The sequence below is a fragment of the Epinephelus moara genome, chromosome 8, assembly GCF_006386435.1.
Source record: "Epinephelus moara isolate mb chromosome 8, YSFRI_EMoa_1.0, whole genome shotgun sequence".
NCBI lineage: Eukaryota > Metazoa > Chordata > Actinopteri > Perciformes > Serranidae > Epinephelus > Epinephelus moara.
In genome coordinates, this window is record NC_065513.1 from 9485251 (window position 1) to 9504112 (window position 18862).

Here is an 18862-nt window from a genome sequence, read left to right on the forward strand (position 1 = left end):
TATATTAACTTTGGGTAAAAAAAGAAAAAAGAAAAAGACCAGACAATGTTGTTGCCTTACTTCATCAACTTCCCAGTTAAAATGTTTTATATGATGCATTATGGCTAAATTATATTAATCAAAAATTAGAAGACAGCATCAGAGATTTGCCTCAAGTACTCACAGAGCTGATTGAAGGATCCCTGACAACCTCTCTGGACCAGGATACGTCAGCACCAGTGGTGAAGGATGAAGACTGTAGGCAGATGGTTTCAACCGGAAGAGTTCTACCTTTCATCTGCACGAGAGGAAGACATCACACAGTATACTTTCAAAACAAAAGCAAGTGTGGGAAGTGTGTCTTTCTACCTGCCTGCTTCACTACTGTGCACCTATCAGACAGTCAGGCTTCATTTAAATACCTTACAGAAATTGTCATACTTGATGTTCTTATATCCTGTTTTTCAGCACCAGAGCTCCTTGCACTCAGTACCCAGTATGAGACACCAGAGAGCTCTGGGTAGCTGACCAGGATTGTTAACCACTGCTTCAAAAGAAACACTATTTACTATGACTTCAAAAAGTAATGACTCTTTTTTTGGTATGGGTTACTAGTGGCAGATGTAGTCACTGTCTTGTCCTGCCCTCAACCTGTAACTCAGTCTTCCACGGAGTCCGCCATGTTTTTTCTATAGTAGCTCAGAACAATCAAACACTAGCTCTAGCTAAGGCCATTTGTGTTGTTTTTGCGCCAGCCACCCAAGTGTCAGTTGGTTACAATCTAAAATCTCCCCACTACATGCCAATAAATCCTACATACTGGACCTTTAACTATTAAAAGTTAGAATAAAGTCGTTATCAGCAGAGCCTCACCACCAGGATTTCCGAGTCCATGTCCAGTCCCCACCGGCTGAGCTCCTTCAGACTCTCAGGGTTTGTTCTGATGTTCTTTAGAAGCTGTTTTATTGAGTGAGTGTGCTGCTCACCACTCACATTTATGTGCATGGTCAGGTCCTATAACACATAACAAAAGACACTGTCACTGAGTGTATTACCACAAGTTCTTTTATCACCTATTTTTAGACAAATATTTCCAGACCTGTATCTCCTGAGATGACAGATATTATTGTTCAACACTTTTTAAACCACTGACACTTCACATTTAGTTTTATGTCACTGAGGGTTTGGGAATAGTTGTGTCGACCATCTTATGACATTCTGACCTTCTACAGTGTTTAAAACAATACAATATGCTAAATATAACTGGGACATTTGGACTAATGTTAATTATCTGCCAATTTTTAGTCATTTATACTTATAGTACTTCACTGGAAGAAATATTTCTTTTCACTTCTTTAAACTTGTCAGGACAACATTGTTAACAGCCAAGGCTCTGATCTGACGAATGGATTTGCAGTCAATGCAATTACTGTCACACACAGTCTCTCTCTGGTACATGGCAATAACATGATAGTGAATGTTCAAACTGGTGTGAACCTGTATAACCAAGCTATAATTGCAGACCTACCTTGCCTGCTTTCAGCACAATGAAAAACACTAACCATAAAATTAAAAATTGTTAAAGGCATTACATATTGTTGTTCACATTGTGAGGAAGAGAATTGTGTCGACATCAAATTTACCTTCATAGCTCTGAAGTCCTTCCTCATTTTCTCTGGGATTCCCGTCATGAAAGAGAGCTCCGGTACTAAAAGGATCTCCCCAGTAATGACTTGCTGCAATAAATCAATATTATAACATTATCTACACAGTTAAGTGTTTACTACTAACGGCATTCATCAATATGTTAGTAGCTCTGATCTTTTTCGTAGTTACGAACTATATCTACACCTGCTTCTGGCTGCTTGTGTAAATAAGATCTTGCACAGAAATGTTGCTTGCTTGTGCTATTAGAAATTACAATTTTATTTCCTATTGTGCTCTTTTATGTTCACTATACGCAGATTCCTTTGAAATAAGTAAGTTAAACATGAAACATTTAATTAAATTAGTTGGCATTTAGCAGATTTAAGCTTCAGATATGGGTTCTTAAAAATGTGATTTTTTAAATCTAACGACTCAATACAAAACTGGAAAACACTGTTCTCTGATTAAATGAAATGACAAACCAACAAACTAATACCATACAGCAAACAGTCCCGATCAAGTGAAAGGTAAAGACAATTCAGACACTTGAATTAACAATCTCAACCGCTCTGTGTCAGAAATAACCACTTTCAATGGACATACAGTGACAATGTTCAGTTGCCCCATTTGCTTTTACTGCAGCTCGTTCTGTGGCTGCTGGCCACTGCCAGTTCGCTCAATACTGGACCAATTTCAAAAACTGTTATTCACATCAGTCTTTGATTTAGACAGGTAAATAGGGTCCAGATTGAAAAATGCTTAATTAATCCGCCAAGTCCTGACGTGAAATGTATTCATTGCTAGATGCATTGTAACCACAAGGTTGCATCTAGTGTTGCATGCTCTATTGGTACCAACGGTAGACCGCGGTACTAAAACACCACGGTACATATGATACCATAATGTTGGAGTACCATAGTACCACGGTACCACGACTGTGGGATAAGTTCAAAGTCCAAACACAAAGGGGTGAGTGTCCATGCGCTGTCCATTAACGGCGCGCGCTGGCCACCTGGCACTCAATATGCTGCTGCAGTGGTTTGTTTTCCAGTGACATGTCAGGTATTAGCTGAGCTATTGAGTATCTTGTTTTTTTTGTTTTTTACTTGTAGGCTATATTTGTTTATATATGCTACAGTAATTTGTTTTCCACTACAGAGCTCTACGGTGCAAGCATTTTACTGGCATTTGCGACTAAAAATAGTTTTGTGCGAGCAAAAGAAATCATTCAGGAGCACGCTGTGCGAGTACAGATTTCAATAAGCAGCAGAAACGAAAGGCAAATCCTGCCGGTTGTGGGTTGAACGGGGGTCACAGACAGGAATACAGCGGAGCACTATAGAGCTCTTAAGTCACGCCCCTTCCGGTAGACCCCCATCGGACCTCTAGGGTCGGAAAATATGAATGGGAGTCAATAGCGAGAAAATTATTATTTTCTGGTCCCAGTCATTAAATGCCTTGGATTACACAAATGTTTTGTGTGGGTCTAATTAATATTTTTTCATGTTAAGAGTTTGACAGTTTATTGTATGATTCTTCAGTTATTCCATTGAAATATCATTGATGTATTATAGAAAAGTGATTTATCTTTTTCTAACTGACAAAAGGCACATCTACCTAATTTTTGCTGTGGTATCATGATACTACTCAGAACCGTGATACTTTCACTGGTATCGTACCGTGGGTCCCAATTTTGGTACCATGACAACACTAGTTGCATGTCCGCTGAGTATACTGCTGTAAAAGTTTTACTTCATTATTTGAAGAAAAAAAAAAAAAAAAAAAAAAAAGATACTTTACCATGTGTCTTTAGCATTTATTATGCTAAAATAACTGATGCTGAGCAGAGCATTTACCTTCCCTCCCGGCTTAGATCTCTCCTTTGGACGATGCATGAGCAGAGGTTGGTCCATCTCTTTGATTGTAATCCCATAGTTCTTGCTGATAAATTGGAAAGCCATGCAATACAATGAGGATAAATAAGTGTTCAAATTATAGTTAAAATTTTCATTGCTTATTTGATTTGTATAGACTGACACCATTTCAACCCACAAATACATAAAACTTCTGCTATACTCTCCTGGTCTGTTTTGAAAAGATCATGAACGGAGCAACCTCACCTGTAGTAATCCACAAAGGTGGTTTGGGTGCCATCCATCAAAGTGAAGGTGTCCTTGGGAGACTTGTTCCACTCGATGGCATCAATGCGGTAGGTGCGGTTGTTGTAGCGGGTGATGACGATGCTGCCTATGAGCTCTTTGGTGCATTCATCTTGGAAGCTCTGTTTGCTCTGCTGGTACAGCATGTTCCTAGCAGACAGCAGGGGCCAAAGGTAAAGGTTTTTCAATTTTCAGCTTAAACAGTAGGGCCATGTGCCTTGTTTTGGCCTTTCATGTTTAGAGAGAAAGGGCAAGGCTAGGGAAAGATTATTACTGTTTATAAATAATCTGTAGATGCAATAAGCCTGTTGCACTTGGCAAACCAACTCACCTCTTGATCCAACCACATCCCCAGAGGGAAGGGTTATAGTGGTCAATTCTATTTACAGTTCTGTCTCAGAGGACAGATGCACTCAGAACATGTTCTTACAACCTGCTCCTCAAATATGTATGACTATATCATAGAACACAACATTTACTGTAAATAGCTCTGTGTGACAGGGTCATGGCATATTCGATGTTTAAACTTGTATGAGCGTGTCTACAACGGACAAACAGGAGAAATAGAAGAAAAGATGCCCTCTTGATTTTATCATGAAAGACATGCCCTATAGCTTTGACCACTGAGAATGTAACACTTTATGGAAATAGAAGTGTAAGGCCCTGGCTGCTTTACAATGAAAAAAATTCCAGTTTGACCTATAAATATGAATTTATCTGAACTTGCCACTGTTTGTGTGTTACTGTTGATGTTCTGTGTGAACTCACATGACATCCAGCACGGAGTCATTCCGTAGGACTTTGTGAGACACATCCACATTCAGGTACAGGCCTCCGTCTGTGCGCTTGATACTGGTTGAGTAACCTGGCCACACTTGCAGCCTACAAAAACAGACAAGCAAAATAATGAATCGGCTAGAGTTGCCATGATATTAGCAGGTGTCTGCCTTCTGATGTTAAAATTCAACTCAGTACTTACCGATGTTTTCCAAGAATGACTGCGCTTTCTGGATCGTAATGATTTCGACCCACCAGCTTCAGCCCGATGATTTTCATTACCCTTAAAAAAAAAACAAACAAAAAACAAAAACGAGTCATGTCCTGTCATTTGACCGTCCTAAACAGTGAAATAAAACAGCATGATTTCTTAAATAATTATGGTTGCTTAGAGTTTTTCATTAAATGGCTTTCATGAAATAAAAAAAAAAATGTCCATTTTCTAAAGCAGTCTGGTTTGAAGTCAAACAGATCATAAAAACATGTCTTAAAAACTACTTAAGGCTCATTTATGTTCAACATTAGATGCAGAGATGGAGATGGATGGAGCCTTCTGTCCATACTCGATCAACACATATTTGTGCATGTTTTTGAAAGCTTACAGATACGAATGAAATGGAGCGGTACTACCCGAGACCGTGGGGGCTGTGTAATGTAGTTCGAGATTTGACTGTAGAAGACCATGAAGACATTTAAATAATGGTGTAACGGAACGAACTGGTAATATACAATACAGGGTTTGACATAGGCAATGGCCCGATGGCCCGGGGCCAATCAAAAAGTATGTCGGGCAAGTTGACTGACAGGCCACAAGCCCGCTTGGGCCAGTGATGCTGTAAGGTTTTTTTTGTCAGGGGAACAACTCTAGCGGATTTTTATCCCACTTTTCTTGAGCCTTCAGTGGATTTATTGGGCTTTTTGGCCAAAGGTGCCCTCACCTTTGCTTGTGCAGTGAAACACCGGCGGAGGGAGAAACGTGCCGGTGCGCTTGTGTGTCTCCGCCAACGCGGACACCGCACACCGCTGCCATGCAGGTATATTTCTCTCCAATGTGTGTTCGCTGGCCAGTAAACTGGATGAACTTCAGCTACTGATGGTGAAAAACGGATACTTTTCTACATCTGCAGTTTTGTGCTTCACGGAGACGTGGCTGTGTGGATCGATACTGGACTCTGCGCTGCAGCTGGCAGGCTTCCAACTCTTGAGCGGATCGTAACACGGAACTCTCCGGCAAAACTAAAGGTGGCAGTATCTGTTTTAATACTAACAGTGGCTGGTGTAATGACGTGACAGTGATCCAGCAGCACTGCTCTCCTGATCTGGAATCTTTTTTTCAACTGCAAACCTTTTTACTCCCCCCGTGAGTTTGCTTCATTCATTCTGGTCGGTGTTTACATCCCACCGCAGGCCAACGTGCAGGAGGTACAGTGCACGCTCGCCGACCAGATAGGCTACTGTGTGTGGAGCGGACTCCTTAGTTTGTCCTTGGCGACTTTAACAAAAGGTAACCTCACCCATGAACTCCCCAAATACAAACAGTTTATAAAATGTCCGATCAGAGAGAAGAATATCCTGGATCACTGTTACACAACTGTTAACAACGCCGAATATAAATTATCCTTTAGAGGCCGCACCGCATGAGATAAAAATAGGACATTAACTTATTAGTCAATATAAGAATGACTGAGAAACTGACACAGCAATGGACCAGCTGAACGAGAAAGTAAGAAATTAAAATGAGAAAAAATATCCCAAACTGTATTAAAATATTATTGTTTGTGAGTTAACGGAGGGCAATTACAGCATTAAAAAAAAATAAAAAAATTAATGTGACAGGTTAAGTAAATTATTGCTATTATGTCACAGTGTGAATTGCATGTAGTTACAGTATAGCAGAACACCATTTATCTGAATGTTGGCACAATTTCAAAGTTTCCAACTGTAAAGTTTTAGACTGCACATAAATTAAGTAGTCAATCTCTGACCAAACAGTGTAGGATCTGTTTTTAAAAATACCTCCTGAGAACCACATTGTAGAATGGGATGCATAGATCTGAGTTGGGTGGCAAAATCTTCGTCATCTCAATTTGTATTTGTATTTCCACATTATCGGTCCGTCTCAAACTCTTGAGAACAACCACCTGCAAGTCATCAAAATATTATGCAAACGAGGAATCCAGTGTTATGTTCAGCAATCTGATAGATTTTGCACTGTATAGATCTGCACAGACAAAATTCAATACATTTAAATGGACAACTACTTTTTTATTAGTTTTAGACCTCTGTAGGAACTCGGTCATCTACACACACAATCTGAATTAATTAAAAATTGTTAACACACTTTAGTCAATTAGTCACATGACTGATAAAGTTAACTGTGATACTTACGTCATTCAGCTTCACAGGCAGGAAGAGTATGGAGCCATCAAAAGCTACTACTTCCCCTGTGGCTGAGCGGTGATCTTTCATCATGCCAAAACGCATCGCCATTGATTCAACGTTTGGACTGAAAGACAGACAACAACACTCATGACTTCTAAAAACCACACAGCACTTCCCCAATCACCAGTATCCACTGACAACATTATTCAACAAATAGCTTCTATGGAATAGCTTTGCACTAAATGTGTCAGCTCTGGGATTTTATTAACAGCATTGCTTCAGTATATTTTTAGCTTTGGTTGTCTATGTCCATTTTTGATTCATGTTGTCGTTCAAAAAACGTGCTATAAAGTGTTGAACAAAGTCTTGTTTCATATGAAATGGTGGCTAATACTTAACACATTTATTATTATTTTTTTAAATTTCCATTTATTTAATTGTTGCTAAATGAGGATACAAATGATACCAAATACTTACGTGAATGTAACATGGTACTGATAGACAGCTTCATTCTTGCAGCGAATCGGGATGTGGTTTGAGCCGATAGTTATAGGAGCTCCTTTTGTTCCAGCCTTGTTTTGTGGCTCACTGATCAGATGAGAAAATAAATGCACAAGATCATTTAAGCACAACCAACACAAACAGTGCGTTACTTGGTGGTACTGAGTTTTATCTTCTGTGACTGTAAATCTTAAGTGAATGGTGGCCTTGAGACAGCAAGATGATCTCACACAACTAGCACTGATAAAAGCTGACTGATCAAATGCATTATGTTGCCTCACATCTCTAAAACGATGCACCTAACACACCACAAAGACCATAGTCAAAGGCTTGCTTTATTTACAATAAATAAAGGCTGCATCATATGCTCAGGAAACAAATGTAACATTTTGCTCTGTTTTGCTTTGGCATCCTCAAGTGCAACACACACCACTGCCGGCGCGGCGCTGTGGCCGTCAAGTGCCGCCCCCCAACACACACTGGCAGAGGCGCGCAGCGGCACCGTTAACGTGTATTTCCCACCCCAGCCCTCTAGGTGGCTGTACCTACACTAGTTGCCAACGGTTGCCAACTGCTAGTAACGGAAGAAGAAGAGGAAAAACTTTGAGGCAACAACAACTTGGATTTCACGGGTGAGTTTCTTATCAGAGTTGTCTTATTAAAAATTTGAAACAACCGGTTTTGATACTACGGCGGCCGAAACGTACATAAAAGGCTTTTCTCGCAGCGCCGCCATGAGCGGTGGGCTGAAGCAGAGCGGCGCGGCGCGGCGCGTCGGCCGGCGCCAGTGTGGGTTGCTTCATAGAATATAATGGAGGTGGGCGTTTTGACGCGTGGCGTATGGCGGCGGTGTGTGTTGCACTTCACTCATGGTATGGAAGAAGAGGTGGATGAGTAATGTAATAACACAGGATGCATAGATTAAGCTTCTGATAGGCTCGACTCACAGCCAGTTAGTAATGGGTGATAGTTTACTACTAGGGTTGGGTCGGTATGAGGGGAAAAAAACGGTCCGGTTTTTGTGAAAAACCGCATCAAGTCGGTAATACCAGATATTCGCCACTTGGGGGCGCAACTGCCTCATTTAAAATAAAAAATGACCATAGGACAACAGAGTGACAGTAACACGTTGTTTCTTTTATTCCTTACAAATAAATTTGCAGGTTTAGCTTACTCAGTCAGTGCAAACAAGGGTTGCCTCCTTCGTCTGGCTCAAAGCCAAAGTGTTGCCATATTGGCGCATTCTTTGATTTCTTCGAGACTAAATTGTCCGCCATTATCGACTACCCGTCACTGTTAAACAAACTCCAGGCTACAGTACACCCCCTAGCTCGGTCCCCGCCCCACCCCCACTCCCCTCTCTCTCCTGCTCGCTGTGCGCTTGGCGAAGAGGCAGACACAGGTGCTCACAGACTCGGGCGTACTATAAGCGGAGCGGACTCCGTGAGGAATGTCCACAGTCATTCGGGCTTCCATATTCAAGCGTACTTCCACGTTGTAGTTTCCTGTAACATTGTCCGTGAAAAATCCCCGCGATGTGAAAAATACATGCCGAGCAGTCTTTTGTGTGACACTGGTGCGTGGAGCGGAGTCTGCGCGGTCGTAAAATCTGAGCCTTGCGGACATCCGCTTTTAGTCCGGGCGGATCTCCGAGGAGTCCACTCCACGTACGTTCCGCCCGAGTATGACGTATGCAGTCCGGTCGGTCTCAAAATAAAAACCTGGTCCAAGACGGAGTACCGAACCGAATTGGTATTACCTAGAACCTCCTGCTGCTATTATGTCTCTGTAGCGAATAGGGTTGGGTCGGTTCTCGGTAATACAATTCGGTTTGGTACTCCGTCTTGGTCCGGTCGGTCTCAAAATAAAAACCCGGTCCAAGACGGAGTACCGAACCGAATTGGTATTACCGCGAACCGACCCAATCCTATTTGCTACAGAGACATAATAGCAGCAGGAAGTCAGCTTGGTGCGTCAAGGCCCTAAGAGGTAAATACCAGCTAAAAAAAGTTTACTTACCGGACTGCCTCCATTTTCAGCTCTGTCTTTGCCGGTGCAACAGCAGAAGGCTTCGGCAACTCTGGAGTAGTGGGCAGCAGGGGTACGATTCCTTCAGATTTTTTGCATTTTAAAACCTTTTATCATAAGTTCTTGTTACCCATATAATCATATTAACTAAATATAATTACAATGAAGGTTGATCATCTATTTTAACCTAGCCGAAGTAAATATATATATATATATATATTTTTTAAATATTTTATATAGAGTTTTCCTACCAGTGTGGGAAGTCTGAGAGTATAGAGCTCCTTGTTGCTCAGGGGCTGGAGAAACAGACTCAATACGACCTGGAGAAAAAGGAGGCGGCAGAGCGCGTCCTCTTCCTACTCCAGGTTGAGGCATCGCTGCTCTTCCAAGCCCTACCATCGTCTGTGGGGACAAACCTCGGCCTCGGAGACTGGAACAGGTCAAATTCCACAGCAGACAGGGTTAAATATCATTTTTTTCATTTAATACTAACAGTGATTGCAATAATTCTGTATCAATGCTAATTTTAAAACAATGGGAATATAGGAGGGTCTGACCAACAAAAAAATTACAATGCCCTCAAAGAAGACGTTACAGATAACCACGAGTAACCATTGTGAGATCCTGTACGCACCTTAGGATCTGCCAAAAGCAGCTGTTACATTTACAAAAACACAAGTAGCTCAGAAATGACTGCTTCACTTCAGTTACAAAAACAGATCCAGATCCTAGTTAATCAGGCACACCTATCTAAAACTAAAGCAGTAAGATATAATTGTGCTGCAATATTTCCTGCCTTCATAAATGCCACAATGTACAATTTTAGGGAGGTATTAATTAAATCTCTGGTCATTTTGGAAGATGTAGTTAGTGGTGTTGTTGTTGTATTGTACTGTGTTATGCTGACAGGTGTTCTTGTCACTCCTCTGCCAACTACCTGCTGCCTCTGCCCATCACCTCTTCAGGTAGGCCCATGCTCTCTGGACTGCTGAAGACATCTACTGGGACACCTTGCAGCTTTGTATCACCCATACCACCAGCTGCTCCTCTTCCTACAACAAAATGTAAAACAATCCGTACAGAGTGACATGGGTTTAACCTGCATTAACATTTTTTTCAAAATAGATCAACACTTGTCAGTCCATCAAGGTTTGCTAGCGTCCTCTGAGCTTTGCTTAATGAGGGTCACTCACTCCCTGCCTTTGGTAAATGGATGTCTCCATTTGGACAAGGACCTTAATTTAATGATATTGATGTTTAAATGTCTTTTAAGCAACTCCCAAACAGAGAGAAAGAGAGAAAAAAAGAGTGTGTACATATGGTCAGACAAAGTGTGAACTATACAAAGAATTTCTCTGCCATTAACACATTTTTTTTTAAAAAACGCCTTTTACTGGAATACAAGTATTTTTAACTTCATATATTTCCTCTGTTAATAAACACAATTTAATGAATGTGAGGCTATTTTATAGTTGTGACAATGCTTCTTTAACTAAATATCCTGCTAATTATATGAATTGATGCATTGAATTTATGCTTTTTCAAAAATTTGAAACCATGCATGTTTTCTGTTTATCAAGTCCCTCTCACACCATGCAGTTTCTTCTTGCCACAAGAGGGTGCCAGTGCATGCATTGTAACCAATACTCTTCCCCATCTAAGGAAGTTACTGCATCAGTGATGTGCTAAGAATTTCTCCGTAATTATTACAAAAAGTAATCATATCACACAATAGTAGTTCTCCATTAATGACATACCATATGTACCTGAACACATCTTACAGTGCTAGGTGTAATGTTGTTCTGCTTCACAGCAGCATGCAAAATGCTTAAATGTGCAAAACTAGTATCTGCAAGTCATTTTAGTCAGACAATGTTAATGTACAGTGGCAACCAATAACTATTGATAAACCCATAATTGGTCCCAGCCTGTTTATTTTCCACCCAAAAAACCTTTTAATACAGACCCAGAGGTGGTGCTCCTCTTCCCCATGAGGTCATTGAAGGCTCAATGCCCATTCCTCTAAACATTGAGACCAGTGTTGATCCTTGACCATAGGTAGTCGTGTCAACCTTTAAGTAGACAAAAATGTTAGCAAATCTTAATGTAGGGCAATATCATTTAAAAAGTTAAAACATACAAATTGTTTATGCATATAGATACATTTTTTTGTTCCAACCTCTTTTGTTGTTAAAGTAGAGCTCTCCTCTGTTTGGTCTCGTGTTGTGGTTTCACGTGGTGGCGTCTGTACATGCTGCGGATCCAGACTAGGCAGGATTGCACCTCTGGCCACCCCTAACACTGGCTCAGTTGCTGGGAAGAGCAGCCCCCTGGCTAGGCCAACTCCTCCATATTCAGGCTGCACCAGCAGCCTTCTGGCACGTCCAAACACAGGTTCAGTAATGGGCAGAGTTACTCCTTGTCCTTGTGGGGTATCGCCTAGAGTTGGGAAACCTCTGGCTCGTCCTACACCAGGCTTTTCTGTAGAGAGCAGTAGCCCTCTACCACGTCCTACAGCCGGCTCCTGAGGCTGTAATCCTGCTCCACGTCCCAGCCAGGGGACGCCCGTCATACTGCTGAGCTCAGGAGGGTGCTTTGGATCCATTTGGCCAACTTCTGATATAACCAGTTCACACAACAATGGGTTAACTGCAGGGAAACACCCACAGAATAAAATTCATTAATGGCACACTACCTAAGAATATTATGCAGACAAAAATGTAAAGACAAAAAAAGTTTCAATGCAATGCAAAGCAAAAGACAAAGCTCTGGCTAATTCACATACACTGATATTACTAAGGCGCTGAAATGCATTAAAATTCATCTGCCAAAACGAATATGGCTCTGGTTTGAAGTACAGATACACATCTCAGGACTGTCTAACTTAATACAGACAGACAATTTAATTTGTCAAGTGGCTGCAGCTTTGTTCATTTTTTCTCTATAGCTTGGTGCAGTCAACTTTAACATAGAAGGAAAAGGTCAAAATAACATAAAATTTACTACAAGATTTAACACGTTGACAAAAAGAACTGAGAATATGTTTCATTTTTTAAAACGTTAATTAATAACTAATTAATCCCTTACAGCTGTTATAAGAGGGTAAACTTGATGAGCGGTAAAGCTAGAACAGACAGTGCTAATGAGACCGCATGGGAAATAATGTCGGGTTAGCTAATGCAACCTTCAAGATGCACCTTGAGTTAGCTTGTTCTTATCGTGTTGTCTGACTCGAGGTATGCTAACGGTAAAGACAGACTTAGCGGCGCCTCGCTTCACCAGTTCGCCCTTATCGCCATAAAGTACAAATTTATTCATCCATTTATGACAGCTTACATTAGCTAATGTCACTTAGCTACTGAACAATAGCCATCATGTTAAACTGCGTTGACTGCATAGCACCGCAGTTAGCTAAAATTAATGCTAGCTAACGTTAGCTAATTGAACAAACACGTGTTGAGGACAATTAGGCTACATAGACAATACAATACAGCCGAAACACGTCCAAAATCACTCGACCTTTTTAACAAAAATAACACACTGTAAGTTATTAATGTTAAAAGCATGAGTGCCCAAAATACATGTACACATATCTTACCTGGCACCAGCTGACAAGTCCGTGTTAAATTAATCCACCTGTTAGATTTAGCAGGTTGATGGATGGTATTTTCCCGCCCATACGCTTATTGGATAATCAGTAGGTTTGCCCCAAGACATTGGTTCACTGAACTGTCAATCATCCATGGATCATTTAAATGATACTGGGGAATATTGTTTTTGTCGCCCATCAGTTTATTAATTTCAGTGACCTTAACGCCCTGCACTTAACTTTTAATGCAGACTCATGGAATGCAGTTCAGTCAGGCTCCCATGAAAAGGCCTAACTCAATAATGATAATGTATGGTTTAAACAAACTGGGCTGGGATTCAGCATGGTGTGTTTCATATTCACCCATTTGATATATATTTGAACCTGGGAGATACAGGACTTTGTGCTGGTGGCCTATTGCAGCCCACTCAGGTCACTATATCTTTGTGTATGAGTATCTTTGTGCAGCTTACTGATTTTGAGTAATATGTTTGATTAAATTAACCATATGGTGGCATTAAATTGAATGTATTGATATTTAATGGTTAGTCACAAATCATTTACAGTCATAAATTAAGCTAGCTATGTTCAAATCAGGCCACCACACCGACTACAGATATTTTGTTGGCAATATGTACAAAGGAAAACTAATAGGCAGAAGCTGGGCCATTTTGTAGACTTTTGCAGTAAGGGCTGTGACTGACCAAAATCATGAACCGTACTCATATTTAGGATGCTTGAGACAAAGCTAAAAATTGTTACTGTGCGATTATACAGGCAATCACTTCTGTCTTTGGGGAAAATACCCAAGTTCTATATTTGCAGTATGTTTCACAGCCAGATGGCATTCGGGGGGAATTGGTAATGATGACAAGTCTTACAGATCTTGGCTTTCACTAACTGTCTCACTTCACAACTACGCACATTTCGTTTGGACACAAAAAAGCCCAACTAAAAATGCAATCATGATGAAAAGATGCTTCAACACCTACTCAAGGTCAGCCGCTGACATGTGCAATGATTTGTGTCTCTTTGCTATTTGAAAACGTATTTTCTAATAAGAGCTCAGAGGGAGGTGGACGAACATTCTTAAGAGTCCAAAAGCCCACAGAGCTTTGGTTTTCAGGTCACTGGTCAGGCGTATCGGCAATTAGCCTCAGACGCTTCTGAAATAATCATAGAAATGCTCCCAGAGGTGTTGAGGTGATGACATTGTGCTCGCACCTGGTCTCTGCAGGAATAAATTAATCACTGTTCCAGAAAGTAGCCATTCTTTTAGTCCTTTTACATTAACTACTGTTTTTTGTGGGAGTTACTTTTGAGACCTAAAGGACAACAGTTACTCATATTCATATAGTTATTTAAATTGATGAACATGGCTTTTATATTTCCATAAAGTCAGTCTTCAATGGATTCTGTTTCGTCCTTGATCCTTGAAAAACAACATCATATAAACCGCAAAGATGAAAACCTGATTGTAAATGATTTAATTTTTAAGGGTTTTAATGCCATCTGTTGACATATGGAGGTAACTGCCACAGATATGAGAATTAACTTGACCTTCCATAATGAATTTAAACACTTTCCCCCAAAAAATTTCTCCATAAAGCTGAAACCAACTCCAGAATCTGTTTAGCTTGACATAAAAGTGTGATGTTACAGTAACAGCAATATGCCAATATGTGTATAAATATGTCACTGTATGCGGCTCTGAATAAGTGCCTCAGCAAAATGCAAAACAGTGTGACTAACAGCTTGTCAGTAGGGAGGTTTTATTTCAATATAATTAGACTAAGCCTTGTTACAAATCTGTCGGAGGTAATCAGCAATCAGTAATTATTTACCTGTTGAGAAGAAACCCAAAGGAGTTTGAAGTGTGTGTGACCTTGAATTTAGGTTTCCTGCAGCTGTAATAATCTGAGTAGGGAAGGCTGACAGGACACTGTCATTTTTTTGCTCAAAAACTATCAGTGATTGTGCAAGGCATTTTTATTCTGATTAAGTGTAGCAGCCAGCAGAGGAGATGTGTGGCAGCTTGTAGATGTGATGTGAGTCAGGTTTGCTATGCTTACTCAGCAAACCCAACTCTCACATCACTGACAATGACAAAATGCCATGTTTTCCTCTCTGTAATGTGCATTCTGTTACTTTACTTCTTTTTAAGACACAAAACATATAACAGAAATATCCTGAAAGGAGTATACTTTTTCTCCTGAAAGAGTAAAATCAAAGCAGGTGTTCCATTCATCGGTCTAGAGCAACTTCAAATTATTCCACAGATACAAAAGTGGGGGCAACTTTGGGGTTCTGTGTCCATCTGCTCTTAATATGTGGACAAGAGTTACAGACACACACAAAGTGCAAGGCATGGCAAGCTTCCCCTTCTGCCCCACCCAACACCCCCCACCCACGAATAAGAACCTCTGGGTGCTGCCCTAGGTGGCTGCCTATGTCACCCATAGGAAGATCCACCAGATTCTATTAAACATACCAAAGTCTGTTAAGTATAACTTAAAAAATGATCACATTTATGTAAAGAGGTTATTTAATTTAAAATTGTTTATCTATCTAGTAATCAAATTAGCAATTAAACAAGAGGTCAGTTAAACAGTTACAGATGCTTATGGCTACATATACATGCATTCATCATTTATTTAACAGGGAAAGTAAACAATACATTTATTGCCCCAGATGTAGCTAAAAGCTAATTGTATCTGTGGACCCTGGATGGAGGGCCAACAGAGGAACTTTGGTATCTATAACTGTCTCTAATAAAATTTAGGTTTTTTCATCCCCTGACATAGGACTCTGTCCAGTGGTCTCAACATTGGCGGTTATGTGAGGAGTGACATGTGACTGGCTTTGACTCGGGCTAAGAATGAACACCAGCGGACAACTCTTGCTGTAACTCTCATCTACCTTTTGGAAATGAACCACAGTGGAAGCAAAGAGTAAAGTCCGTATTCAGAGACAAAAAGTCAAGATTTTGATTTATGGAAACAAAACTATAAAGGCTCTTTGTTGCTATGGCCTTGACTTAGCAAATGGGATTTTGACTTTTGTTTCTTGACATGAATGTGTATCAGTAATGTTTTTGCTCATGGTTTATTTTATATATTTATCTGTTTTTTTATGACATGACCTCTTTCTTTGTTGCACTGCAGTGTGTATTTAGAATACTGATTCTAACTCCCTGAGACAAATCCTTGTTTAAAATTTGTTTTTATGTACTGAAAAAAAAAAAAAAAAAAATCCAATCACACACAAGCTGTGAGTGGGTTTTTTTCTGTTTAAGACATCACTCTCAGATAATTTTCACACTTTCAATCAATTAGATTCAACACTTTGGCTACACTGATGCAGATAAGCTTGATTTTAAAGTGTGACCTTATCACAAACATTTATGGCCAATAAATAGTTTAACCATTTTTGTGGTTTGATACTGAAGTTATTTACCTGTGACTCTGAGTAAACAAAGGTTGATAAATAAATGCATTGAGAAAATGTGTTATTGAGATAAAAAGGGGTTTAGTAAGGTGGTTATATTGACTTTTGCAAGAAAACTCTGGTTTTATAATCTTGTTTGTCATTTGGAAGTGATCTTCACTTTGAGTTCAGCACCAAATCACAAACACTCCCTGTGTCGTTCGCTGGTCATTTCTGTGGCCAGGTACTTCAGAAACAAATGTGTTTTTCTGCTCCTCTCTTACATTCGCTTGTCATGATGAAATTAGCTATTTGTTGCCCAGCTCCTGCTCCATGCCTGATCGTGTCACTTTATTAAGGTCATGTTCGCAAATCCTCAATTTGCTGCCGAGAAAACAAGATAAACAGTGTTTATCTTCCCCCTGGCCTGTGAAGAGGGACAATCTCCTCCTGCCTGCCTTCAGCTGTAATCTACATCTAAAGAACAGTCAGACATTTGACTTCAACTGACTGACTGATAACATTATGCCAGTTCATGTCAGAGGCACAGACGGGCTCCGAGCCGACATCGTCAATTGCATTACCTGTCATGTCTAATGCAGCATGTTTGGATAAGGCCTGAAGAGTTGCTTTTGGCAGTGTGCTCTGACATTTTAACTTTAGAAAATGATTGACATGTTGCTGTAATTGCTGGTCAAAATGTAAAACTTGATTTACTTAATATTTTTGGTTTCATTAAGGCTCTTACTGCCCAATTAGAAGGGATCCAGGGCTTGTGAGCAAAAGTCACATGGATTCACATGGGGCTTGTTTATTGGACGGAGTCTCAGTAACCTGACAGCCAAACAGGCCGCGGGGGGATTTTGCCTGCAAGGGAGATCAAAACAAGTTTTGCATTTTAAGGTCATTTCCTGTAATTGTTTCAAATGTAGGTTTCACATCTGACAAACCACACTGTGGTTTTAAGAAAGGAGCCCACAGATTTGAATTTTCAGCTGTCTCAGCATGGGAACCTGCTTGCACCAAAGTCCAACTGTCAATTAATTTAAGATATGCTATGCAGATTTTTTCTAAAAAAAGAGACTCATACAGGAGTAATCTCTCTTAGTCATCACTATGACCCACTAGAAGTCTGCGGCAGTGTGTTTTTCTGCAGACTCTATCTGCTTGGATGTTCGTTTTTTTGTCTTATTTTTTATGTTTTTGATGTTTATAGGCATGTGCCCCCTGAGGAGAGGTTGGAGCTTTATAAAAAGGTAGCAACCAGGTGCCAGTCTGTATAAGCAGCAGGCATCCAAAACACCAAATGAGAATGAATCTGGGGTTGGCTTTTACTTTCATTTTAGCTGGCAAGCATTTTCACAGATAGTAACAACAACAATCCTGCAAAGTATACCTTTAAATGTTCAAGAGTTAGAGTCCATGCATATTTGATTCGTGGAAGCAACACAAACTAACCATACCTGAATGTATGGATGGATTACTAAATGGACCCAAAGAGCACTGGCCCAAGGGCCCAAGGGATCAGGGGGCCCTTGGCCAGAGACTTTGTTTGAAGTGACTGTTAAGATTATCTGGTTGGCTTGTCAATCAAATGACTATAAAGAGATGCAAAATATCCACAAAGCTATACCAAACTAGCAGAAAGAGATGAAAACAACAACAAAAACAAAAAAACCCAGAATGACCACAAGTAGATGCAAATTGACTACAAACACACACAAAACAAACACTGAGAGACACAGGAAGTACCCAGGGATGAAAAAAATGACCACAAAAATATGCAAATGGTCATGGCTACGTGGTTACTTCCACAAAGTTGAAATAGCTCCATTTACTGCAGTCTGATTTGAATTTCTCATCACCATGTTTTCTCATGCACCCAAAGCAGGTGTAATCCATACCTGTTTAACCCCTCTCATTACAAGACCCTCAGAGGAGCTGAAAGAGACACTGACATGTTGACAGGTTGTTTTGCATAAGCCCTGAGAACTTGCCACAGAGGCTTTCCACCCTGGAAATATGACCCATCTCCTCTGACTTCTGCGCATTGGTAATATCCTTAGTGTCAACGGACCAAATTTTCCTGACAGCAGAAGGTCTAGCAGAAACTGCCAAAGGTCAGTGGCATTAATCTGATGTGACAATCATTACTGACCAGTCTGTCAGACTGAGCGGTAGATAATGGTGACTATAGGGCCATAGTTGTGGTGGCTTGCATTTGTGGTAGGGGAGGAGCAGTGATGACAGCCTTTGAAGGAATTGTGGGAAACGGCACTGGCCCCTCCAAGGCCAAGGGGACAAACACACCACAGCTGTTGCAGCCTGGACGACGATGCAAGCAGCCAAAGTCCTGGGAAACTTTCCCATTTGT

At 40.5% G+C, this 18862-nt stretch overlaps 1 protein-coding gene across 1 annotated transcript in view; it reads right to left on the reverse strand.

Annotated features, from left to right (window-relative positions):
- piwil2 (piwi-like RNA-mediated gene silencing 2) overlaps positions 1 to 12078 on the reverse strand; it is a 16666-nt gene extending 4588 nt beyond the window's left edge. Inside the window, exons 1-15 of the mRNA XM_050050880.1 lie at positions 11653 to 12078; positions 11440 to 11545; positions 10411 to 10525; positions 9725 to 9903; positions 9465 to 9555; positions 7422 to 7532; positions 6951 to 7068; positions 6579 to 6703; positions 4765 to 4845; positions 4554 to 4667; positions 3747 to 3935; positions 3483 to 3567; positions 1623 to 1715; positions 853 to 993; positions 164 to 277 (exon numbers count right to left, since the gene is read on the reverse strand). Coding sequence (XP_049906837.1) covers positions 164 to 277; positions 853 to 993; positions 1623 to 1715; positions 3483 to 3567; positions 3747 to 3935; positions 4554 to 4667; positions 4765 to 4845; positions 6579 to 6703; positions 6951 to 7068; positions 7422 to 7532; positions 9465 to 9555; positions 9725 to 9903; positions 10411 to 10525; positions 11440 to 11545; positions 11653 to 12078 — 2088 coding nt within the window. The remainder of the gene's footprint in view (positions 1 to 163; positions 278 to 852; positions 994 to 1622; positions 1716 to 3482; positions 3568 to 3746; positions 3936 to 4553; positions 4668 to 4764; positions 4846 to 6578; positions 6704 to 6950; positions 7069 to 7421; positions 7533 to 9464; positions 9556 to 9724; positions 9904 to 10410; positions 10526 to 11439; positions 11546 to 11652) is intronic.
- Positions 12079 to 18862: the final 6784 nt, after the last annotated feature.